The sequence below is a fragment of the Chiloscyllium punctatum genome, chromosome 32 (genome assembly GCF_047496795.1).
Source record: "Chiloscyllium punctatum isolate Juve2018m chromosome 32, sChiPun1.3, whole genome shotgun sequence".
NCBI lineage: Eukaryota > Metazoa > Chordata > Chondrichthyes > Orectolobiformes > Hemiscylliidae > Chiloscyllium > Chiloscyllium punctatum.
The window spans coordinates 44,543,225-44,569,224 of record NC_092770.1 but is presented as its reverse complement, the minus strand read 5'-3'; the positions used below and the strand labels follow the sequence as shown (position 1 = coordinate 44,569,224).

The following is a 26,000-nucleotide window of genomic DNA, read 5'->3' as shown; positions in this document are numbered from 1 at the left end:
CATCTCGTTATCAGAAATCAAGTGAGCCAAATAGGGAGAATGATTCAGTGTGAGAACGTTTGAGAAATGATGAGCGTATTATTCAGGGGAGTTCTGGAAAATGAGAAATAAAATTAAGATATTCAATTGGAGGAAGTTGAAAAATGACACTGGCCCTGATGAACTGAAAACAGAAGATGGCCACGTAAAAACCTGATGCGTAATGAGAGCTCTTCAAAAGGGATATTTCAAGGACAGACTAGGCAAATCTCCACATCAGGGAAAGGCATCGGATTAGAAGCTGGAGTTCACAGTTGACTGAAAATATATGATTAAAATAAACAATTAAAATGAAACCAAAAAAGAAGACTTACAATAAATATCAGATTTATAATTTGGGAGAGAACCAAGCCAAATAGAAAAAGGTGTGAGACAAGGAATGCATACAAGAATAAATTAACAGGAAACAAAAAAAAACTTTAAAAAGGCTTTGTTAAACATTATGAATGATATCAAGGGTAGTCAGAGAAACAGTAGGCTTGATTAACAACAAAAAGGACCTAATATTGTGGAGGCAGCAGATATAATTAACTTTACATGTCTTGTGAAGAAATGTAATAAGTGCCACAGTAAGGAGGTGGTTGTATAGAAATAGGATAATATAGGATCAAAATAAAAAAAAGTATTTGAAAGGATGTCAGTGCTCAAAATAGAATTTCCATTGAGACCATGTGACATTTTCTAAGTTGTGAATTGTGGATGGAACTGCAATCTTTCAATCCTCCTTCGATATGGGAATTGTGCTAGAGAACTGGAGAATTTGAATGTAATATGTCCTAGTTCAAAAAAAGGGGATGGGGTCAGTAAGACAAACACCTCAATTAAAAGGATAATCAGCCTAATTAGAGGCAAAATGAATCAGCATTTAAAAACCCTTTCTTAATTATGGACAATCATTATAGATTGGTGAAGGCAAATTGGGTTCCACTAAATTACGTACACTGTGGGTAAATCACTAAGTTACCCTTAATTCGTCTGCTTAAGAAATCCCACAGCTAATCAATTGCTGAAACAAATGTTTAAACTTTATTGCATGTAGCAACAGAAATAAGACCCCTCAAAGTAGCAAGTTAAGCCTCGCAACCAAATGTGGCTATTACCCAATTAATGGTGTCATTTAGATACAATTCCAAACAACAGTATCTATGTCACAAAGGTTTGATCCTCGTATGTGTTGTTCTTCAAAGTTTTGCTAATGAAGGGTTTCGGTGATGAATTATTACACAGATTTTCATCCTTTAAATTTGTGGTGTGATGGTACTAATTTGGATTTTTGGATTCTTTCATCCAAAATATTGCAAGTCTGCAGCTTGCCTTCTTATCAGAAGTAACTTCTTTGTTCCTTGTTACATTTGGCACTGACTGCCTATTTGAAGCACCACTTTCCTGCAGTTAACTCCTTAAATTCCTCTGCAGGGCAATCAATTATACTAGTGTTATAAAGCAGCCAATTGTCAAGCACACATCAAAACAATTTTTTCATGTAGCTTCGACTCCCTCTTTTCCCAGATGAGGCTAATATATAAATTCGTCCTTGTCCTTTAATAGCTAATTCCAGACAGAGTTTTTGTTGATCCCTTCCTGTATAACAATTTAGTTTTGCTGATTCTTTCAATCTGTGACCACTTAAAAGTTCTAAAATTTACAGTATTACATGTTCCTTGGTGATGTCATGAGAAGACCAATGAGTATAGTGTGATCAATGTTGTGCATGTAGGCTTTCAAAAGGTGTTTTTGAAAAATTACCACACAATAGATTTGTTATCAAAATTAAAGCATATGGGATCAAAAAGGCAATAACTACCTGGATACAAAATTAGCTCAAGGAATCGAAAGCAGAGTGTTGTAGTAAATGGTTATTTTTCAGTCTGAACGGAAATGAACAACATTGTTTCCAACTGTCTTTCTGATGTAAATTAATAACAAACTTTACTATACAGAGCGTAAATTCCGAGTTTGGAAGTGAAAGAACTTTAAAAAAAGTAAACATTGACGGGGTATTTAAATAGTCTTCAGGAGAATACAAGGTGCCCTGGTGAAACGGACAGTCATATGGCAGATTAAATTTAACACAAATATGAAATTAATCATTTTGCTATGAAGAATGAGGATGGGGAATATAAACTAATTGTACAATTGTAAAGAGCTGGAGAGATCTGGGCTACACATACACATGTCTATAAAGGTAATAGGACAAGTTAAGGCGGCTGTTAAAAAATGTACAGAAAAACTCAGTTTATAAATAGTGGAATGAAATGAGAAACAAATATTATGTTGAGCCTTTACAAAATGTATCCGATGCTAGGCATTACACTTTCAGTTAGAGTGTGTGTTGATGAGGTACAATAGAATACAGTAATACAATAATTATGTAATGCAAGGTGTATGAATTTGTTTTTATAGCACTTAGTCTATATTTTAGGGTTTTGAGCTAGTGGTGTGTGGCATATGTGGAGAGGTTTAATAGTTACACTTAAATTATTTCTGAGGCCATGGTGATTTGTTTTTAAAAAAGTACAGGAGAAAAAGTCATTGAAGGCTAATGGGAATTAGTTTACATTGGAAGGGTTTTACAAGCACAGAGTAAACTGAGTATTAGACATTTGGTTTCAGTTAGAAGGTTAGAGAAATTGTTTTTTTAAGCTTAGGGGAAGCAGCCATAACTTGAAAAGGACGAGTTTCAGTTTCAGATTTTGCAGAAGCCTTTGGTGAAGCTGGACGTGATAAAAAGTTGCTCTGACAGAAAGGAAATAGGTTATATGTTTAGTTAAGGAGTTTAATTTGAAAGGTCCAGGCTAGAAGTGGTTTGTTAAAAAACCCAGAAGGGGTAATTTGAGAAAGTCTAAACTCAATTAAATGAAGACTCGAGGAAGAGGCTGTCAGATTTTTGAGATTGGGAAATGAAGCACAGTTAAATCATCCATACAAATGTCAGAGGGAAAGGAATTTTCTCTGGCGACTGTACTGTAAAGGCTTCATTTCTTTTGCATGACAAACTTGTTTTATTGATAAAAAATCAAAATGTTCAGCAAAGTGTGCTTGTGTTTCAGTGAAAGACCACCTCATTAAAATAAAACAAAATAAATATGATCTATTAAACTAGATTTCAGCTACATATTGGACTTGTCTAGTAATAACATCAGCTTATCAAGCAATGTTACTTTGATTAAGGGGGTGATTTAATAAGTGTTCAAAATCTTGAATTGTTTTGATCATTCTCTCTATTTACTCTATTTCCAGAGGCAGAAGCATCAATAAATAGAGAACATAGATATATGGTGATTGGCAAAAAGAACTCGAGTGACAGGAGAAGGAAAACATTATACAGTAAGTTATAATGTTTTAGAATGCACTGCCTGAAAAAAAGTGCTGGAAGCAGATGTCAATCAATCAGTTTCAGAAGACAACTCGACAGATTCTCAGGTTGGAAGAGTTGTAGGGAAAGAACAGGACAGATGGGGTTAATTTGACAGCACTTTTAAGAAATACACATGCACTATACTATTCTATGATCCTAATTCTAACTTTGTAATATCTCTGTTGTTGGAATTTGATGACCAGGAGTACAGTACCCCTCTTAAGCCCATCTATTACTGTTTTTATTCTGCTCAAAGCTCTTCAAATGGATTGATGGAGCACAAAATTGCTACTATTTCACGTTCAATAAAGTAAAGCACAGATTAAAATAAGACAATGTGCTAAGATATTTCCCTATTCAATGCATTTGCCGTCTAAATCCTCAATCGTGCCTTTGTCATTTCCTGACTTGTTGATTCTATGAGGTAAAAACAATGACTGCAGATGCTGGAAACCAGATTCTGGATTAGTGATGCTGGAAGAGCACAGCAGTTCAGGCAGCATCCAAGCAGCTTCACAGTGGCCTTGCTTCCTTCACTGTATTCTTTTAACTCATCCAAATGGGTTGCCATATCAATTATTACTCCACGATCATGTTTCTTGTTTTTAAATGCCTGTTTTTCTTCTGACTTTTATTTAACTCACTGCCACTTCTCTTCTTGATGTGGAGGTGCCAATGTTGGACTGGTATGCATGTAATTTCTCATTCTCATCTTTAAGCATCCTCGTGGCCTTACCCCTCTCTAATAGTTCCCTCTTCACAAATGCCATCCCTCCAACTCCACAAAAACTCTCCAATCCTCTGATTCTGGTTCTGGTCTTTTGTACATTCCCTGCCTAAGGTTTTTGGAGGCCACATGAGTAAACAAGACACGCTATACAGTTGGAAATCTGTAGAGTCATGCTTCCAACTGAGATCAGTTAAATTTAATCTGTGTCAGTCTATTTCACCAGTCCATCTTGTGTCCTCTGAAGTGTTACCACTTACACCAAATAAATGATAGCCTTATGTCCATTCATTAGCATACACATTCAAAATAGGTTTAGATACCCTACTGTGTGGAAACAGGCCATTTGGCCCAACAAGTTCACATCGACTCTCCAAAGAGTAACACACCTATACTCATTCCCCTACATTTACCCCTGAATAATGGACCTATCACTATGGGCAATTTAGCATGGCCAATTCACCTGATTTGCACATCTTGGACTGTGGGAGGAAACCAGAGTACCCCGGAGGAAATCCATTCAGATACGGGGAGAACGTGCAAACTTCACACAGACAGTGGCCAGAAGTGGGAGTCAAATCCGGGTCCCTGGTTTTGTGAGGCAGCAGTGCTAACCACAGAGCCGCAGTGTGGCCCCAGGGAGCTCTTTAAAACTCACCTTCAGTTGATGCTGTAGACAATTTTGGTGGATTTGTTTCTGAAAGGAGAATACAAACAATTTAGAAATTAATACAGAGAAATCCCAAATGACAGTTCAGAATAGTTAGAATTGGCCTTTCAGCTGTAGGCCTTGGGCTTGAATCTTGACTCAGGCCGTTGGAGCTGAAAATTTCACTTGAAAGATTATCTCCAGTTCATGAGAGACAGTACCAACTTGCATTTGTACAGCACCTTTAAGCATTAAAAATATCCCAAGGCTCCTTTTCTTTTATTCTTTCATGGGACATCTGTATAGCATTTCCTGCCCATCTAATTGTTCTTGCAAGGCCACTTCAAAGGGTAGTCAAGAATCAACCACATTGCTATGGGTCGACAGTTACACATAGGCCAGTCCAAGGAAGGATGGCAGATTTCACTCCCTAAATTTAGTAAACAATATGGATGACACCATTATGGAGACTAGATTTGTACTCCAGATATATTAATGGAGTTTAAACTCCATTACCATGGTGGTAACTGAACCTGTGCTCTTCGATCATTACCAACAATAGAAATTGTGGACAAGCTCAGGTCTGGTAGCATCTGTGGAGAGAAATCAGAGTTAACTTTTCAGGTCAAGTGACCTTCCTCAGAAGGGTCAGGAGTTTGAGGAGGGGTCACTTAACCTGAGATGTTAACTGATTTCTCTTCACAGATGCTGTCAGACCTGCTCAGCTTTTCCAGCATTTTCTATTCTTGTTTCTGGTTTTTAGTGCCTGTATTTTTTCTGGCTTTTATTTAGTATTTAACTCACTGCCACTTCTCGTCTTGATGTGGAGGTGCCGGTGTTGGACTGATGTGGACAAAGTTAAAAATCACAATACACCAAGTTATAGTCCAACAGGTTTATTTGGAAGCACTAGCTTTTGAAGCGCTGCTCCATTGGGTAGCTGTGGAACAGGATCATAAGAAACAGAATTTATCGCAAAGGATTGCAGTGTCATATAGCTGAAATGATATATTGAACAAACCTGGAATCTAGGTTTGTTCAATATATCATTTCAGCTGTATATTGTAACCTTGTGCTATAAATTCTGAGTCTTATGATCCTGCTCCACAGTTACCTGATGAAGGAGCAGTGCTTCCAAATAAATCTGTTGGACTATAACTTGGTGTTGTGAGATCTTTAGTTCTCTTCTTGGCATGCTCACCTTGAAGAAATTCTGCTCTTCTCTAAAACGATTAAGCTGGACCGATAGAGTAGAAATGTCACTGAATTGTTAAACTGTCATTGCTTTCTCAGAAAGTGTATCAAAACAAAAAAAAAGATTTTTGGAGGATTGACCAAAAGCTTTATCAATCAGCAGATTTGACCGCTTAAAAACAAGGGTGTGCTATGTAAGGGTACTAGGATGATGAGTAAGCAGGTTTTGGGTTGGTAATGTATGTGACAGAATGTTTGGACAATTTAAAGTTGATAGTGGAGAATGGGAGGCTTTCCATTGGAAAAGTGAAATAATAAGGTCAGGAAATGTCAAAGACGTGGTGAGTAGCAGAGGAGCGGAAGACCATGTGTCAGACAGTCAATATGACCAAGGAGAGTGGGCAGGCAGCATTATTTAAAGAGTGGGAGAGATGACAAATCTCTGGTAGTAAACACCACTGAGAGGAACAGGTGAAGAGTAAACCATGTGACAGGGAGTTTGCATCATCCAGAGGATTGGGTGAGGTGAGGGCCATAGAAAAAAGGAGGAGGTCAATTGGATCTTCAAGTCTGGTCCATCATTTAATTAGATCATGGCTGGTCATCCAACTCAGTACCCTATATCCACTTTCAATGTTTTGGCCTCAACTGCTTTCTGTGGCAGAGAATACCACAGGCTCACTACTCTCTGGGTTAAGAAAGTTCTTTTTCTCAGACCTAAATAGCCGATCTTTTATCCTAAGAGTGTGACCCTTGTTTCTCAGTCAGCAGGAACTGCATGTACCCGGTCAACTCATTTTAGAATTTTATAGAATTTTATAAGATCACCCTCCCTACTTTTCCAAACTGTAATGAATAAAGTCCTGAACAATTCAGGCTCTTCATACATCAATCTTGCCATCCCAAGAATCAGTCTGGTAAAACTTTGTTGCATCTAGCTAGAACACTCAGATAAAGGTGGCTGACAATGTGTGGAAAGCACATGCAATGGGATTATTGGTCTACAAGCTAGTCTGACTCCAGTGTGGACACCATGAGCCAAACTGCTACTTTCCATGCTGTAAAACTGAGGATTTATACAGCTAATGGATAGTGTGTGGTGGTTTGGGGACACATTCTGAAGGTCATATCTTCAGATGCATGTAAACGTTATGGAGCTAGAAATAGGAGGTCTTTGTGATTATGTGTTTATGGAGTCTGAAGCTCAGCTCAGGGCTCATATAATGCAGAGACTTCCAAAAGAACTACTACTGTCAGTACAGAACTTGCTGAAAAAATATATATTTTGTTGAGACTTTCATCTTGCATTCATCGGGGTAAGAAATATCAATTCAAAGGGTAAACAACATTAATACTGTACGCGCCTGCTGACTGATTGGCAGGTAGACTGTGATTGGTAGAGGCATTGCCATGGAGAACACAGTCAGATAAAGACTGACAACTAACTGCCAAGATCTGTTTAAATTTTAAATCAATCAAGTTGGCTCTGATTGGTCAAGACATGGCCCTGAGAAGTAAAACAGAGAAAGAGTCATCTGTTGTTTTTTTTAAGTTGAACAAGCACAGAGTGTATATATATTTTCTGCATTCAAAGATGAAGACCTTATTTATAAATATATTCCAGTATTTGGAAGTGTACTTGACTGACAATCCTAAAATTGTTTGTAAATGGTTAAGTGTAAATCTCCATGCACTCAATTATTTAGCAAGTATTGTCCAATTTCAGAATCACATCTAAGCAACGTGAGGGATAATGGCTACCTCGATCAAATCATTCTTGCTGTATATCGCACAAACTCTTGAAAGGGCCTAGGAATGTTACTCTTGGTCCTGAAACATGCCCAAATCTACCCCAGATAGGCAATGTCTCAAATTTTTGAACAACAGGTGCAGCAAGTTGCTTCACGGTAACACTGTACAAAGCAAAAAAAGATGAGGAGGATGTTCACCACAAATGAATGTTGCACTCAGGCCAAAATGAAGCTCTGTTTATCAAACAAATGAGTAATGTGATGTATGAATTTTGGAACCAGTATATGCTACATATATATGATATAGGTTCCAAAGACTGGCCTGTCCATTTGACTGTTCACAGAGGGCAAGGTACCGACCACACACAACCAGCCTGTGCTTGGAAAACAGTGTCTTACATTAGATGAGATTCTGCAAATTGACAATACAAGATAAATAATGACACGTACAAAGAATTACTCTGACAACCAATTTAGGATTGTCAAATTAGACTCACCACATGCCATTTGTGTACACAGGAAGCTACATATATGAATATACAGAGCCTGGTGTTTTTTGCAGAAACAAAGAACACGCACACAGACTACACCTGTTTCAACTCAACAAAATAGGTAACAGCAATTGTCTAGTTCATTTGACTGGTTTTATTTTTAAAAAAAAGCTTGGCAGACAAATATCAGTCATGATCTAACTGGTGAAATCTCCTTAGCAATGCCACTACCAGAGGCTGCTTGCCAACCAATTCACATGTTCTACCATACAGTAGAAATGTTCGTTTTCTCTTTATACTGGCTTTTCTTACAAACTGTTCTGGTGAGATTAAACAAAACATTTTGACAAAATGGTGTCTTTTTTCAGCAATACTAAAAATTGGACGTGTAAAATAAGCAAAAATAAAACATAAAGCAGGGAAGGACTCAAGAGAGTGTTAGTGGAAAGGGGCAGCTGAACATCATCGATATTTTATTAATGACTTAGATGAGGGAGTCAAAGGGTGGGTCAGTAAATTTGCAGATGATACGAAGATAGGTGGAGTTGTGGACAGTGAGGAGGGCATTTGTCGTTTGCAAAGGGACTTAGATATGATGCAGAGCTGGGCTGAGGAGTGGCAGATGGAGTTCAACCCTGCCAAGTGTGAGGTTGTCCATTTTGGAAGAACAAATAAGAATGCGGAATACAGGGTTAATGGTAGGGTTCTTAGTCAGGTGGAGGAACAGAGGGATCTTGGGGTCTATGTACATAGATCTTTGAAAGTTGCCACTCAGGTGGATAGAGTTTGTAAGAAGGCCTATGGAGTATTATCGTTCATTAGCAGAGGGATTGAATTCAAGAGTCGTGAAGTGATGTTGCAGCTGTACAGGACTTTGGTTAGGCCACAGTTGGAGTACTGTGTGCAGTTCTGGTCGCCTCACTTTAGGAAAGATGTGGAAGCTTTGGAGAGGATGCAGAGAAGATTTACCAGGATGTTGCCTGGAATGGAGAATAGGTCGTACGAGGATAGGTTGAGAGTTCTCGGCCTTTTCTCGTTGGAACGGCGAAGGATGAGGGGTGACTTGATAGAGGTTTATAAGATGATCAGAGGAATAGATAGAGTAGACAGTCAGAAACTTTTTCCCCGGGTACAACAGAGTGTTACAAGGGGACATAAATTTAAGGTGAAGGTATAGGGGAGATGTCAGGGGTGGGTTCTTTACCCAGAGAGTGGTGGGGGCATGGAATGCGCTGCCCGTGGGAGTGGTAGAGTCAGAATCATTGGTGACCTTTAAGCGGCATTTGGATAGGTACATGGATGGGTGCTTAATCTAGGTTAGAAGTTCGGCACAACATCGTGGGCCGAAGGGCCTGTTCTGTGCTGTATTGTTCTATATGTTCTATATGACACACATATGAAAGCTGACCTTAAATCTATGTACAATGTTGTCAAGGATCAACATATGATTGAAAAAGTTTTGCTATGTCTTTGGATTCCCCCTCGGAGCATTTCACTGGGACAGTATAGAGAGTGGTTCACTTTGTATTTAATCCCCGTTCTGCACTGCAGTTGGAGTCAGTTTCGAGGGAGCTTTGCTTTGTATGTAACCCACATTCTGACCTGGGAATGTTTGATGGGGCATGCAGAGGTAGCTCTACTCTCAAGACTGATTATTTCATTCAAGTGAATAAGTGCACCTGAAAGTTTCCTCTGTGTAATTTCGTAGTATCATTTGAGCAAGCTTTCGGAGCTCAAACAGGCCAAGTTTCAGGCTGGGGTAAAGAGGGACGGTGCAAAGGTTACAATGGCTATACATACACCTTTACCTTCATACTCTGGACCTGGGATATCTTTACGAATCCTTCTGCAATCATTGTCGCAGTCAATGAAAAATGGTTGAATCTGAAATAAAAACAAAAAAACTTATTTAGAAATGGTTTCAGCAGTTTTCCATAGCATGCACAGGGGATTGAGGGATTAGCGTAAAGGATTTTATGAAATGAATCGGAGAAGTTAATTTGATAACGAACTTCCACATTATCTTGTTACAGATTTTGTCCGTTAGGCTGCTCAAGAAAGCAAGCTAGAATTTGCTCTTGACATATATATTCTCTGTCCAGGATAGTGCTGAACACAACCTGCCTTCAATATTTTGCAAAGAAGAGAAACTATTGAGGTGTCCATATATACAAATGGCTGAAAACTACTGGATAAGTACAAGGATAATCAAAAAAGCTCATGGAATTTTGGCCTTTATCTCAAGGGTTTGGAATTTAACAATGAATAATATGACAGTTTGTCAGATCCCAAATAAAGCATTGCATCCAATTATGCACGTCAGAAAAAATATCTCAGGCTGGATTTTGTGATTGACAATGAATAAATAGCACTTGCCGGTACACAACTGCCCACAGAATATTTATGGGATTTTGAGCAAACTTGTCGCCTGTCAGGAGAAAGTGAGGGCTCCAGATGCTGGAGATCAGAGTCAAAAGTGTGGTGCTGGAAAAACACAGCTGGACAGGCTGCATCTGAGAAGAAGGGGAATCAACGTTTTGGGCATAAGCCCTTTATCAGGGATTGCTGTCTGCTATCAGATATTAATTGTGGCATACGTAAACAGGGCAAGCAACCGTTTCTCCATCCAGTTATTCATTTCACCATTCAATTTGTTTCATCCTTCTGAACAAAACAGATTATCTCACACTTATCCATGTTAAACTTCTTTTACTAAATTTTGGCCTATTCACCTAACCTATCCATTTCCATTTGTAAAATGTCTTCATTGCAACTTACTTTCCCACCTAAATGTTATCTCTAAATGTGACTAAAGTACATTCTACCCCTGCAGCCAAGTCATTAATATAGTTTATAAATAGTTGGAGTCTCAAGATTGAACCCAGAGGAACCCAACTAGTTACAGCTTGCCAACTGAGTAAAGACCCATTTATCCTGACTATCTGCGTTCTGGTGGTTAGCCAATCCTTGATCTCTGCTAATATATTAACCAAAACCCCGTGGGACCTTAATTTGTGTATTCACCTTTTATGAGGTATTTTATCAAAAACCTTCTGGAAGTCAAGATATACTACATCTACAGGACTCCACTTTTCTTTATTGCAAGATCAAAGAATTTTAGCAAATTAGTCAAATGATTAAGCCTGCAAAAAAACCATGCTACTCTAATGGATTCTGTTTAGACTTTCCAAATGTGCCATGACTACTTCCCTAATAATAGTATCTGACAATTTTCTAATGACAGACATTAAATTAACTGGGCTATAGTTTCCTATCATCTGCCTCGCTCTCTTTGAAAAAAAAACACATTCAGTTAGCATTTTCCAATCCACTGGAACATTTCTGCTGATTCTTTCCAGAATCCTGATTTTTAGAATATTACAACTAGTACATCCATACCTCTGGTGTCACTTCCTTTAATACCCTAAGGCATTTGGGCCCAGGGGACATGTCTGCTCTGTACTTCTTTCTTAGTGATGGCGAATATATTAAGTATAACCTTTTCTATCACCTCTGCATTACCTATTACTACTAGGATGGCGTGTGTCCTATGTCAAAACTAAGGCAAAGTATTGATTTAGTGTCTCTGCCATTTCCACAGTCCCCATTAACTCTCCAGTCTTGTCCTCTCAGGGAGCAACATTTACCTTAGCTACTCTCTTCCTTTTTATATACTTACAGAAAATCTTTACCTCTGCAAGGGTCAGGAGCAAGCTGGAGGATTGGAAAACTCAAAAACCAACAGAAGTTTACTACAAAAGTAATAAAAAGAATGAAGGCAAGTCATGAAAAATGATCACATTTCAGGGGCTTTCTCACCCTCCCACCCATACATGAAATGAACCTTCCACCCAGTTGGTAAAAAATTCTTCCAATAATCTCATGAACATTTTCATATTGACTATATTATGGGTATTTGTCTCTTTAAAGCTAAAGTTTTTAATTGTATTACCAAAAACTGGATTAACAGAGGTCAACTGAATGCTACAGATATCTTGGCTCTTGGAAAAAGGCTTTGATGACAATTTGATACTCTTGATTGAGGTAGGAGTAAAAATTGATGATACTGAATTTAGAAATTTATTGATGTTGTACTCAAATACGCCAGCAAGGAGTCTATTGCCAGTTTAAAGACACATTCCTACAACTGCACTGACTGGAATCAAACTGGTGTGGAACCAGCTGCACTCAAAATAGTCAAGTTTACATGCAGATTATCTAACAGTCCTTTAAGTTTAAATTCTCTTTACTGTATAGTTGCCTATATATGCATTAGGCAGCCACAGCTCACCTGGCTACTTTAAGTCAGGTCTGAGACCAAGCAGCACATCTACCTCAGACTCATCTATTCTGGTGGTGTGATTTTAACCTGCATCCAGTTTGTATGGAGGCTACTGAACATCAGTTACCTGGCAGCAAAATGCATCTTAACCGTAGCACTCAGACTTTTCAGCATCTTGTTGCATGCTTGCAAACAATATCTGAAAAGTATTTCATGCAGTATTAAGTCTCACCTCTTGAAAATAAACTAAGATGATGTGTGGATAACATAGTCTTGATGTATTGGTGGGTATTGCATTTGAAGGGTATCATAGTTTATTAGAGTGTAATTAAGGGTCACATTGAAGGAGTTTGTGTTCCACCTGGAAAGTACTGCAGGAGGCTTTTTAAAATCATGACCTTGCTTGGCAATGACTAATTTAATTCCTCCCTTCCCACAACATGTTGGTCTGGAACATGACTAGGTTTGAACTTTTTACTTCACAGAGATACATACTAGTGCTCCAACACATTGTGCTGGTATGCTATTGGTCACCTAGAACTTCATGCTCTCCTCAATGAATGTAGGACTGTTGACGCATTATTCAGTTGGTAATGGCATCAGATAACATGGAAGGATTCTTAAAGTGCCTTGTGATATCCATCACTTTATCAAATACATCTAAGCTACAAATATTAACGTATTAATTTTCAAACACTTTAGACATCTGCCTATTAAGCCAAAAAGAAAACAACTTGGGTCCATCAGAAGTTAACATTTGACAGGGCGGCCTGACATCATAATGATTGTTCGTCATGATCAGATCCAAGTACTGTCCCCTTACAAACAATTTCATTTCAAATTGACACAGCAATATAACATAAACCTCATTAGACTCAAAGCACATTCTATGCTGACAAAACAGTGCTGCATGTCAGTGTTTAACCCTGCTGTAATTTTACAGAATTTATCCTCAATGTTCTAGAGATCAAGCAACAAATTCAGTCTAAAATATCATTGGATTTCTGAAATGTCTCACCTCTAAACGATAAATTCTGCAGCTTTGCATCCAGTGTTCAGTTGAAAAGGTTATATTGACTTGTTGTTCAGATTCCTTTAACAAATATAAAGTTACAATAGGATTCTTCACATTCATGTACATTCAGACAATTGCAATCTTCTTGTAGTGTTAAAAGATTAAATTGTAGTATCTCTCTGGACATTATATTCATGTTAAAGGATTAAACTGTACTTTCTGTAGAAGCTGAACATTCTGGAAGTGGGTGGGTATGACATTCATGCAAGAATGTGGATGACTCCCACTTCATTTAGGCAGTCATTTAATACTATTCTCCTACTATTATCAAATTAAACTCTTATTCAGTCCCTTCCATTCAAAAATGCTTTCGTAGCCATTCCCTGAAGCTCGGACATATCACACCTACATTGTCTTGGGGAATCACTGATTCAGGAAATTGTTTGCATAACCTGTGAGTATTTCAGAGTACCTATGAGCATTACCAACTGACCTGTATAAGAAGGGGATGTGTTTCTTTCACTTGGGGCCTTTTTTGACTCAACTTCGCATACCTGCGAAGAGGGTCAAAGGGGGTCACCTAGCTTATAAAGGCTTTAATAAACTCTAACTGTTTGCAGAAGTTGGTGCATGTGAATCGCATCTCGTGTGAAACCTTGGGAAAAGAATGTAACATTCTAATGCGTGTCTTCTAATGAAAGGATATAATACTATAGTCATAGGCACAAGCACAAGCACAAGCACACTACCAAAAATTGTTATAATTAAGTCATGCTGAAACTGCTGAAAGAACAATGTCTTCATAACATACAAGCCTTACATATCGGCCATTTTTTCATAAAATGATGAAAAAAGCTTGAAGGGCTGAATGACTACTTCTATACTAAATTAGTATAAATAATTATATCAAAATATATAAGACCACATGTATGATATTACCATGTCGATCTAATTGTCCTCCTAAATGCAAACAAGATCAAATATTTCTTCATTGAAACACTTCCCTAACAGTGGATTTTCAGCATGCCATGATTCTCTTCTCGGTGGTTAAAACTTATAATGGTTAAAAAGAACAGAAGTGTTGTTGAACTTGGAATTCAAAAGTTGTGAATCTGAACTGGGAATCTGATGTTCTTATGTGAATGTTATTTTACTCATTACAAGTTTGGAATTAAAAAAAAGACATATGCTAACCCTACAAAATAAAGAGAATCGTGAATCTGCAAATTTGTTTAGTCCTACATTTTCATTAGCAAGTTAAGAGGTAATTGAAGTATTATTTTATTTTTGCTGTCAGTAGATTGACAGGTGGGTCATTATGTTGAGCAATGAACTTATCAAAGCATAAAATTTTCAAATCAAAGCTAACTTATCAGATGAAGTTCAGTAATACTAGAAATATAAGGGAAAAAAAATCCTTCAAACTTTGCAAGGAATTCACATTTATTAATAGCAAAGTAAAATGTAGTTGGAAATATACAGCAACTCAAAGTGAAAACACAGGACACTAATTTTGAAGAATCTCTATCTGAAAAGCTAAGTTGTCATCTACCATAAGATGCTGATGATCAGCTCTATATACTCAGTGTTTACTCATCTATTCCAGAGTTCCAGCGCCTGAAACTTTTCTTTTTATAAACATTATTCTCACTATTTTGAAGTAAGTACAAATGCTACATGAAAGCTAAAGAAAAATAAGATTTTACCTGCAAGATTCTTTGATGATCGCTGTCACAGAGTTTCCCTTCTGAACTATAACTATTCAGAAAGACAAGGTATTTGTTGGCATACTTGGCAGTCTGGAAGAAGATGATTGTTCTCATTTCATCTCTAATGTGTGTAATGTTGGGATTCCATAGACTGCCTGTTGACAATAATTGCAAAAAAAAAGTGGAAAAGTAAAATCTTTCATAATAAAAGTATCTGTCAAACAACCATACATATGCGTGATAATTGTCAAAATCCAATGTCTTTTATGTCTCTTCCCTGCCGGGTTTGATTTCCGCCCTTGATCAAGCAATAACCATGGCATACTGCTACTCAACATATCAAACTCTACGGGCCAGACTTTCATTTTTGGGTTAGGACCCCAACCGCAAGATAATTCCCAGATCCTAAACCAGCATGGAATCAGCATGACATGTCTGTTATGAATTTTTAAACAAAATACCTATTAATGGTTAGAAGGCCTGCCCAGTGTCCAATTAAGGATGGTGGATGAGCTTTGGGAGCAGGATAGCCAAGTCCTCCAGCACCTAAGGATTTGGAGGCTGACAATGTGGGTGATCATTGTGGGGTGGGGTATGGCAGCAGGAAAGGGAAGGAGAAGTAAAAAGCATTTCCATCCTGAGGTTCATACATCTTCGTTTAGAAGATTAATGGGAGACTTAATAGAGACATACAAAATAATACATGGCTTGGAAAAGGTGGATGCTAGGAAATTGTTTCCGTTAGACGAGGAGACTAGGACCCGTGGACACAGCCTTAGAATTAGAGGGGGTCATTTCAGAACAGAAATGCGGAGACATTTCTTCAGCCAGAGAGTGGTGGGCCTGTGGAATTCATTGCCACGGAGTGCAGTGGAAGCCGGGACGCTAAATGTCTTCAAGGCCGAGATTGATAGATTCTTGTTGTCTAGAGGAATTAAGGGCTACGGGGAGAACACTGGTAAGTGGAGCTGAAATGCGCATCAGCCATGATTGAATGGCGGAGTGGACTCGATGGGCCAAATGGCCTTACTTCCACTCCTATGTCTTATGGTCTTATGTTTTACAAACTTTATAAAGTAAGTGGCCATAGATGCCAGATCTCAGTTTTGGAGAGTAATACTTCCTCAGAAGGAGGGAGAAATCAGAGCATAAGGTGGTGTGTGAGAGACCAAGGAAGGAAGGTGGGTGAACAAGGAAGGGTTGAGCGTGAAGAAGGGGAGAGTTAGGCTAAGGAGAGCAAGAGGAGAGGGAAAGGGAGAGGAGGAGGATGGACGGAATGAAGGGAGGACCAAGAGACAGAAGAGAGAGGTGAAGGAGACAGATGAAAAAAGGAGGAGCAGAGAGAAGGAAAAGACTGCAAAAATACAGAGCACATGAAAGATAGGTTTTAAGGTAAAGGAACTGGCGGGGATTCATAATTACTATGAAGCTGTAAATCAGAGCTACGCTGTGGTGAGATTTGCTGAGCGTCTCTTTGAAGTAAAGTTCACTCACCTCGACGTTTGCAGGGCTCTGTATACTTAATTTGGTCATCCTCACAACCTAAAGGAAAATATGCAGGTTAGCTTGCCCTATACCAGGATAAAATCAGATTACATAATCTTCTATAACTCTGTAAAACAAAAAGTGCTGTTTCACGGAAGTTAATTGCCTGCTGTCACTATTCATTTCCATGGTATACATAGTTGTTGTGAAATTCCACCAGCTGTACCCTATTATGATCCGAACTCCTGCAAAACACCTATAATTGTCAGTATACAACCAATAGAGTTCAGACATCAACAGAAATAAAAGTAAACTGAGTCATGAGAGAATATTTGCATGAAGTATGATTTTTTTTAAAAAAATTTTATTGAAAAAATTTTCTTTATTAAAAATATGAAAATAACATTACAGCAACAGACCAAGGAAGGAAGGTGGGTGAACAAGGAAGGGTTGAGTTTGAAGAAGGGGAGAGTTATGCTAAGGAGAGCAAGAGGAGAGGGAAAGGGAGAATGGACGGAAAGGAGGGAGGACCAACAGATGGAAGAGAGAGGTGAAGGAGACAGATGAAAAAAGGAGGAGCGGAGAGAAGGAAAAGACTGCAAAAATACAGAGCACATGAAAGATAGGTTTTAAGGTCAAGGAACTGGCAGGAATTCATAATTACTATGAAGCTATCTACAAAAGAATTCTCAACTACTCTCATTGCACATCAAGTAAATAAATAATGTCGCTCAGCGTAACAAGACCTCAGCTCTCAACCTTCAAGAGCATCAATTTTTAAACCCACATTTGCTCAAAATTCTTCCTCGCAGCACATTAGGTTTATTAAACCAAACCACCATGGCTAGACAAAAGCCCTAATTAAAATGGTGGACAGATCTGCTTCCAAATAATTCAAAAAGGGCTGCCATGTCTTATAAAAATTGTCCATTTTTTGTGCACCATATTTGTAAGAAAGTCCAAAGGAACGCCTTTCATAGTTAACTTATACCACCATGTCAGACCCGGGGTGGGGTGCGGGTGGGGAAAGAGTTCTCAGACACCCAGCACATCAGAATGTTCTTCCTCACACAAAAAGTGAAGATGCTAAAAAGCTTTTTCCTACATACATTGAAGTGAGATAAATTCAACAAACCCAGAAGAGAAACCTTGACTTCGATCCCCAAGACCCTCTCTATTACTCCTGCCACAGCGCTCCAATATGTACGGAGCCTGTGACAGGACCACAAACAACGAATGAAGCTGCCCATATTCAGTTTACATTTGGGGCACATTGAAGATGCACCCTGTTTAAATTTTGCAAGACAGTCTTGGGCCAGGTGAGCCCTATGAAGAATCTTTAACTGCAGAGCATGGGTCTTGTTACATATCGAAACCTTCCTCGTGCACTCAAATGTCCTCCCAAGTTATTAAGTATGATTTAAAGATTTTCAATTCTGATAAATCACTAAGAGATAGAAACATGGCTGACTGCACACTCCTGCAATTCCTATTCCTCAATTAAACCTATTTGAAAACTGGTTTTCATTAACATAAAACATAATATACAATGAAAGATGGAGGTTCTATTATACAGATACACTTGCAAAGTAACTTATGGGATTGGATAATTCATATGAATATTCCTGGTCACTCAATAACATACTCAGATTTTCTAAATAACTAAACCCAACCCGCTCAAGCAGTGCCTCTAAAGTCTTTTGAAGTCTTTTGAAGTCCCAGGATAGAGGTGTTGTCTCAGTTGAAATGGTGCTTTTTTTCAATCCGTGTGTAGGGCTATGAGGGAGAGAGAGGGTCGTGTCTTTTTGTGGCTAGCTGGTGTTCGTGTATCCTGGTGGCTAACTTTCTTCCTGTTTGTCCTACGTAGTGTTTGTGGCAGTCCTTGCATGGAATTTTGCAGATGACGTTGGTTTTGTCCATGGGTTGTACTGAGGCCTGGCACTCCAACCACAACGCCATAAACAAACGCATAGATCAAGATGCCATCTATCAACCCCTCAGAAAATGAACAGGAAATGACATCACCACAAACCCCAGGAACCCCATCCAGGAGAAGGATATAAATAGAATGCAGGAAAAAACAGCTTCGCTTCACTTGGAGGTTGCCACTGAAGATGTTACCTAGCCAGGTAATAAAACATCTGGATATCAAACCTACACCCTAAATTTGCCAAGGTCTTACTGAACCATAGGATTGCTCTCTCATTAGAGGTGACTGGTGGTGGGTTAACCTGAGGGTCATGATGTCTCAGGTGAGTGGGAGAAGTTGAGAAGCCGAGCCTTTCAGGGAGACGTCAGCTGGTACAGGAATTGAACCCACACTTGGTATTACTCTGCATCGCAAACTGGCTTAGATTACTTACAGTGTGAAAATAGGCCCTTAGGCCCAACAAGTCCACACCGACCCGCCAAAGAGCAACCCACCCAGACCCATTCCCCTACATTTACCCATTCACCTAACCTGCACATTTTTGTGTTTGTAGGAGAAAAACCAGAGCACCTGGAGGAAACCCACGCAGACATGGGGAGAATGTGCAAACTCCACATAGACAGTTGCCAGAGGCGGGGATTGAACCCGGGTGTCTGGCGCTGTGAGGCAGCAGTGCTAACTGTTCAGCCAACTGAGCTAACTACCTCACCATATAATTTACAGGTTGCTCAACAGACCGAGGAAGATGCATAAACCAATAAGATTGGTGCAAGAAGGACTTAAAGGATTTGACATGAAAAAAAGCCAACAAGTTACATTTTCTATTAACAGTACTATGATTATCATCAGCAACTGGGTAAGACGCACCAGGCACAGTGAAAATGATTGCTGGACAATCATTATCTTGATTGATGTTAGGTCTTGGTAAACTGCATGCAGCCACCCTATAGGTCTGCTCTGGTTCTGCCTCAAGTGTCTCCAGTGAGAATGCCCACTGCAATAGAAAAGTGCATACCATCAATTGCTATCAGAATGAACTCTACACTCCTCACACACCTAGAACTGGGATAAACAACAAAATCATCTTTAAAGTTTCGCTACTGCCTTATTTAAAACTTTATTCTTGCTGTGTATGTCTTTCAGATGTATAATCAGAAACTAAATTGTATTAGTGCTAAGTATGTGGTCAGAGGTTAGGAATTGTGCAGCAGTTAACTCACCTTGTGACTCCCAAATCCGGCTTTTTTTCAGGGTGTGGGGGAGGGGGATGGGTGGTGTATAGAACCCACTATTTGCCTGGATTTGTGCAGCTCTATCACTGAGTGTGACACCATCCAGGACAAAGCAGCCTGCTTGATTGTTTGTGGAAATGGAGAGTTCAGTCCTTTCACTACAGACCCTCGGTTGCAGCAATGTACCATCTACAAGATGCACTGCTGTAATTCATTAAGCCTCCTTAGAGACCACCTTCCAAATTCTTGACCATTACTACGTGGAAGGACAAGGACAACAGATACATGGGAACACCATCCGCACATTCCCTTCCAAGCAATTTAACATCCTGACATGGAAATATATTGCCATGCCTTCAGTGTCACTCCCTTATAGCATTGTGGATGTACCTACATCAAATGAACTGCAGAAGTTTAAGGTGGCAGCTCAACAACTTCTCAAGGGCAATAAATACTGGGTCAGCTAGTGACTCCCACATCCTGTGACTGAACAAAAAACATTTAAAAAATGGGAAGCCTAGCAAAATCTTAACAATGCCTGAAAACTTAAATTTTAACTGCCCCAAACAAAGGGCATACAAAGACAAATGCAGTAGGTCAAAAGGACCAATATTTAAGTTGCAGATGTGCACTATATTCATTCTGTTTTATTCATTCCTGAGATATGGGTGTCACTGATAAGGTCAGTATTCGTTTCTCATACTTAATTTCCCTTGGACAGGTAGTGGTGAGCTACTTCTTTTGATCTGCTGCAGTCGTTGTGATGTTGGTACGTCTACATTGTTGTTAGGAAGAGAATTTCAGAATTTTGACAAGATGATCATGAAGGAATAGCTATCAATTCCAAGCCAGGACACAAGCAACGGAGCAGGATCTTGTCTCTGGTGGTGATGTTCCCATGTGTTTGTTACCCTGAAAGAGAAATAAAGAGTGCTGGAGAAACACAGCAGGTCTGGTAGCATCTGTGAAGAATGAAATAAAGTTAATGTTTTGAGTCCAACATAATACTTCTTTGGAATTCTGAAGTGTCATTTTGGACTCAAAAAGTTAACTTTGTTTCTCTCTCCACAACACTGCCAGACCTGCTGAGTTTCTCCAGCATTTTCTGTTTGTAGTTCAGATCTTCTGCATCCAAAGTACTTTGCTTACATGTCTGCCAGCCTTGATCATCCAGGGGTAGAGGTTAGAATCTGCAAGGTACTGTCAAAGGGGTCTTGGAGAGTCGTTGCAATACACTTTGTAGATAATGTATATAATAGTCATTGTGAACTCGTAGTGGAAGCTGTTTATTGTGGTGAATAGGGTGCTGATCAAGTGGGATACTTTTTCCTTGGATAGTGTTTGGTTTCTTGACTTGTTAGAGTTGAACTCATCCAGGCTAGTGGGCAACATTGCATCATGCTCCTGACATGTGGATGCCTCCATGATTGACCATATGGCAGCTCATTTTGGTTCAGCTCTCAAACCCACAATTCTGAACTTCCTAGGATAGGTCCAAGTTTTCCCTTCAAGTCCCATATTATCCCAACTTGAACACTGTTTCATCATCATCAGTAAAAGTACTGAAACTGTCTCCCAACAGCCATCTGGGAGTGACTTCAATATGTGGGCTATGGTATCTGAAGGAGGCAGTTCACCACCAGGCAGGAATGGCAAATAAATGACACCTTTGCTCTTGATACAAACAGCCCAAAAATTAATAATAAAAGCTCCATTCACTTGCATTGGACCAAATTCCTGATCCATGACCTGATGAATCTATCGCAGCTCACTTGCAGGCCTACATTGAGCTTTCTCCCTGCCCCTTAACCCCCTTTTGTTATAAAGTCCCTCTTCGACAGATGAAGACCTGCTTAGGCTGCATTGAAGATTCTCTTCCTTTCCAGACAGACAATCAAGCCCAAGCTATGATCTATTCAATCCTTATTGGTCAAGGAGTCTCAGCCTCCACTTCCCCAACTCTGAGGAAGGGTCAATAGACTTGAAATGTTAACGGTTTTTCTCTCCACAGATCCTGCCAGACCGACTGAACTGCTCCAGCAATTTTTGTTTTTGTTTCAGATCTCCAGCATCTATTACTCCTCAAGCCTGATGCTGAAGGAGTTCCCAACTTAAAGTTGCACTAACTTAGTATATTGGCTGCTGCTGTTTGCACAGGCCGATGGAAAGTACAAACACAAGGAGAAAACCTGAGCTGTAATATCTACAGGGCACTCCTTAGTACATACCTTCTCTCCTTGTGGATTTAGTTGGTTCCTTATCTTGTTTTGGAATCGGTATTGAATACATTTCTCCTCTCCGTTGCTCAGTTTTTTCACAGATACCTCTACTCCTTGAGAATACTTTATACTGGCTGCAAAACCCAAAATGAACCAAATTGATTAATACATGTACCAAATTCAAAACATTATTCAGTGTTGATGTTCAAGGATGCTATTATTAAACAGAAATAAAGTGAGTACTCATTGTGAACCATTAAGTGCACTTGGAGAAAAACAATTACAATTTTGGGTCCAGCATCAGGGTCAGACAAAACATATCTAACATTATACAGTCAAAATGGGCCAGGCATACAGCTGATATAAATCAGACATTCGGACTGGTTTTCCTTTGGAGCAGACAAGTGACTAAAACACAAAAATATTGCAGTTTTGAGAAGTATTTTGTTTCTAGCCAAGAGTTTCCACTTAAACTTATGAATTACCAGGAGAAAGCACAAGTAGATAGTGTATTAGATCATAATTTTTAAAAATGCATTTCAAATATCCCTCTAACCCTTTCCTATTCATATACCTGACCAAATGTCTTTTAAATATTGTACCTGTATCTATCACTTCCTCTATCAGTTCATTCCACGTATGAACTAGTGTATGGAAAAAGCTACCTCTCAAGTCCCTTTTAAATCTTCCCTTAAAATTATGCCCTCTAGTTTTGAACTGCCAAGCTCTGGTGAAAAGACCTTCGCTATCCCCTTTATCTATGCACCTCATTATTTTATAAACCTCTATAAAAGGTCAACCCTCAACCTTCTATGCTCCAGTGAAAAAAGTCCCCAGCCTCTCCTTATAACTCAAACCCAATCTCTTCTGCGCCCTCTCAAATTTTTCTTTAAGTCAGTGTTTTAGAAGAAAAGTAACTGTTTGTGGCTAAATGCAACTCTTTGTATTCGAGCTAAACTTTGTAACGATATGTATTTAAGCTTGTAACTGTGTAATTGTTTAGACCTTTATCACTCAAAACTATGCAGTGACTGAATTTATAAAGTATTTCATTGCCTGATTCCTCACTCACTATACATGAAACATTTATACTTTGTACGCATTATAATTTTCAAAGTGATACATACTTTGTAATTTTTCTATTGTAGTATTTCGTAACTTTCCACATTAATTTTAAATAGGTTTAAAGTTACAACCAACTTTTTCACCCTGTTTCTTTTACTGTTTTTTTATATAAAGGACTTGTTCCAAGCACACAGAACAGAGGGGAAAATCTAACAAGTAACCTTGATGAGGAACTTGTACCACTTAAGCAAAATTCAGTTGATGAACTCATGCTATTAATCATGAAAAGATTTACAAGGATGTTGCCAGGGTGGGAGGATTTGAGCTCTCGGGAGAGGCTGAACAGGCTGGGGCTGTTTTCCCTGGAGCATTGGAAACCAAGGGATGACCTTATAGAAGTTTATAAAATCATGAGGGGCATGGGATAGGATAGACAGACAAAGCCTTTTCCCTGGGGTGGGGGAGTCAGAACTAGAGGGCACAGGTTTAGGGTGGGGGAGGGGAAAGAGAGAAAGCTATAAAAAGGGACCCAAGGGGCAACTTTTTCATGCAGAGACTATTGAGTGTACAGAAGGAGCTCCCAGAGGAAGTGTTGGATGCTGGTACAATTGCAGCATTTAAAAGGCATCTAGATGGGCATACAAATAGGAAGTTGAGAGGGATATGGGCCAAGTGCTGGCAAATGGGACTAGATTAGGTTAGGATATCTGGTCGGCATGGATGAGTTGGACCGAAGGGTCTATTACCATGCCGTACATTTATGACTCTGAGGAGGTAACAGCATATACCCCTTCCCTAAACAATTGGACAGGGAAGATATCATGAAATATCTTTATACCATAGCAAGGAATCAAAGCAACAAACCAACTATAATGAGAAGGACGTTCCTGAGAGTAATTGTTTTATTTAAAAGGTACAAAATTAGAGGATTGATCAGAGGGAATTACATCAGCCTTAGGAACCAATTACAAATGATCATACAGTTTGAGAGTCAGTTAGAAATGTGCATTGCCTCAGATCTCATCCATAAACCACAAATGCCAGCAAAATTCAGGAGTTAATAGGAAAAGGAAGTAGAATGTTAGCCCTTATTTCAAATGCAGTGGAGTATAAAAGTAGTTAGATTTTGCCAGAACTATACAAGACACTGGTCAGATGACAATTGTGACTAGCCCTGGTCCCCTTCTTGATGGGAAGATATTGAGGCATTGGTGGAAGTCCAGAGAATATTGATCTGGTGTATGGAAGGACTATCTTATGAGAAGAAGTTGATCAGGTTGGGCCTGTAGTCATTGGAGTTTGGAAGAAAACAAATGATTTTATTGAAACATACAAGACTCTTAAAGCACTTGACAGTTAGATGTGGAAAGGTGGTTTCCCTGTGTCTGAGTTTCAGAGCACAGGGTGGTGGGAATCTCAGAACAAGCAACTCCACATTGAAGACAGATGAGGAGGAATTTCTTAGAGCGAGTGAAACTGTGGAGTTTTGTTTTTACAGCACAGGACTGTTGATGTTGAATTATTAAACATATTCAAAACTGAGATTTATAAATCAGGAAATTAAGAATTATGGGGAAAAGGCAGGAAAGTGGAGTTGAAGATGATCAGATCAATTATGATCTAATTGAATGGTGCAGCAGACTCAATGGGCTGAAATGACCTGCTTCTGCTCTTGTCTCATGGCCTCCCCTTGCCCAATAAAAATGTAATAATGCCATTGATCAAGATGTGGCTTGGAAAAGGTTAACAAGCAGCGTCTTTCAGTAACTAAGAAATGTGCACCAAGTTTGAAACTGAAGTTTGCAGAGCTTGCTGGCCAGCTGGAAGCAGAAGACCACAGATATCAGAAGAGACCAGAGACTGAGTGTCTAAAATAAGAAACAAAAACCAAAATATGCCTGTGATGTTGTAGCCCTACTTTGATGAATATTAATTTTATAGTTTACATTTAAGACACCAGATGAACTATTTAGGCAATAGGATATCAAGTCTCAAACAAAAATGGATATTGGGAATAAAGTTTAAATTGTAACCTTAAAACCGAGGAGATTACAGAAGTTTTGTCTGCCCTGAATTTTGCTTACATTCTTCAGTCTGTTCACTTGTTGTGGTGAAGGACAATAAATATGGTACGGAGTTTCAGTACTTCTTTATAACATTCCTCAGTTTTAAAACAATAATTTTTCCATTTCAGCCCATGATCAAAAATATAGATAACTATTAGCATCAGGGACCCGGGTTCAATTCCAGCCTCTGGCAACTAACTGTGTGGAATTTGCACATTGTCCCTGTGTCTGTGTGAGTTTCCTCTAGATACTCCAGTTTGCTCCCAAACAAACAATCTAAAGATGTGCAGATTAAGTGAATTGGCCATGCTAAATTGCCCATTGTATTCAGGCATGTGTAGATTAGTGCATTAGTGTCAAGGGTAAATGTAGGGGAATGGGTTTGGGTGGGTTACCCTTTAGAGGTTCAGTGTGGACATGTTGGGCCAAATGGCTTGTTTCCACACTATAGGGATTCTACGATTCTAATAAAGGTGTGTTTAATAAAAAAAAGTGATTCAATGCTGATCTGAATAACTAGTCTAAAGAAAAATAAAAAACCCATGGATCACCCTATTGATACTATAAAACATCAAAATACCCTCTCTCCTCTCTCCCTCACTCACAGAGGCAAAAGTCAATTCTGAGCGATTCCTGCAGCTGGCTTCAAAGTGACAGCCCACTATAAGCACACAACTAACCATTCATTCAACTAGCAACAATGATGTAAAGGTGGCAGTGTTGGACTGGGGTGGACAAAGTCAGAAGTCCCGTGACTCCAGGTTATAGTCCAAGTTAATTTGAAATCA

General features: G+C 39.0%; 1 protein-coding gene across 1 annotated transcript in view; it reads right to left on the bottom strand.

Moving 5' to 3' along the window:
• Positions 1-26,000, bottom strand: part of LOC140458126 (interleukin-17 receptor A-like) — a 55,323-nt gene that overhangs the window by 5,787 nt on the left and 23,536 nt on the right. Inside the window, exons 4-10 of the mRNA XM_072552233.1 lie at positions 22,091-22,215; positions 19,498-19,624; positions 16,710-16,757; positions 15,213-15,370; positions 13,510-13,584; positions 10,018-10,093; positions 4,783-4,821 (exon numbers count right to left, since the gene is read on the bottom strand). Coding sequence (XP_072408334.1) covers positions 4,783-4,821; positions 10,018-10,093; positions 13,510-13,584; positions 15,213-15,370; positions 16,710-16,757; positions 19,498-19,624; positions 22,091-22,215 — 648 coding nt within the window. The remainder of the gene's footprint in view (positions 1-4,782; positions 4,822-10,017; positions 10,094-13,509; positions 13,585-15,212; positions 15,371-16,709; positions 16,758-19,497; positions 19,625-22,090; positions 22,216-26,000) is intronic.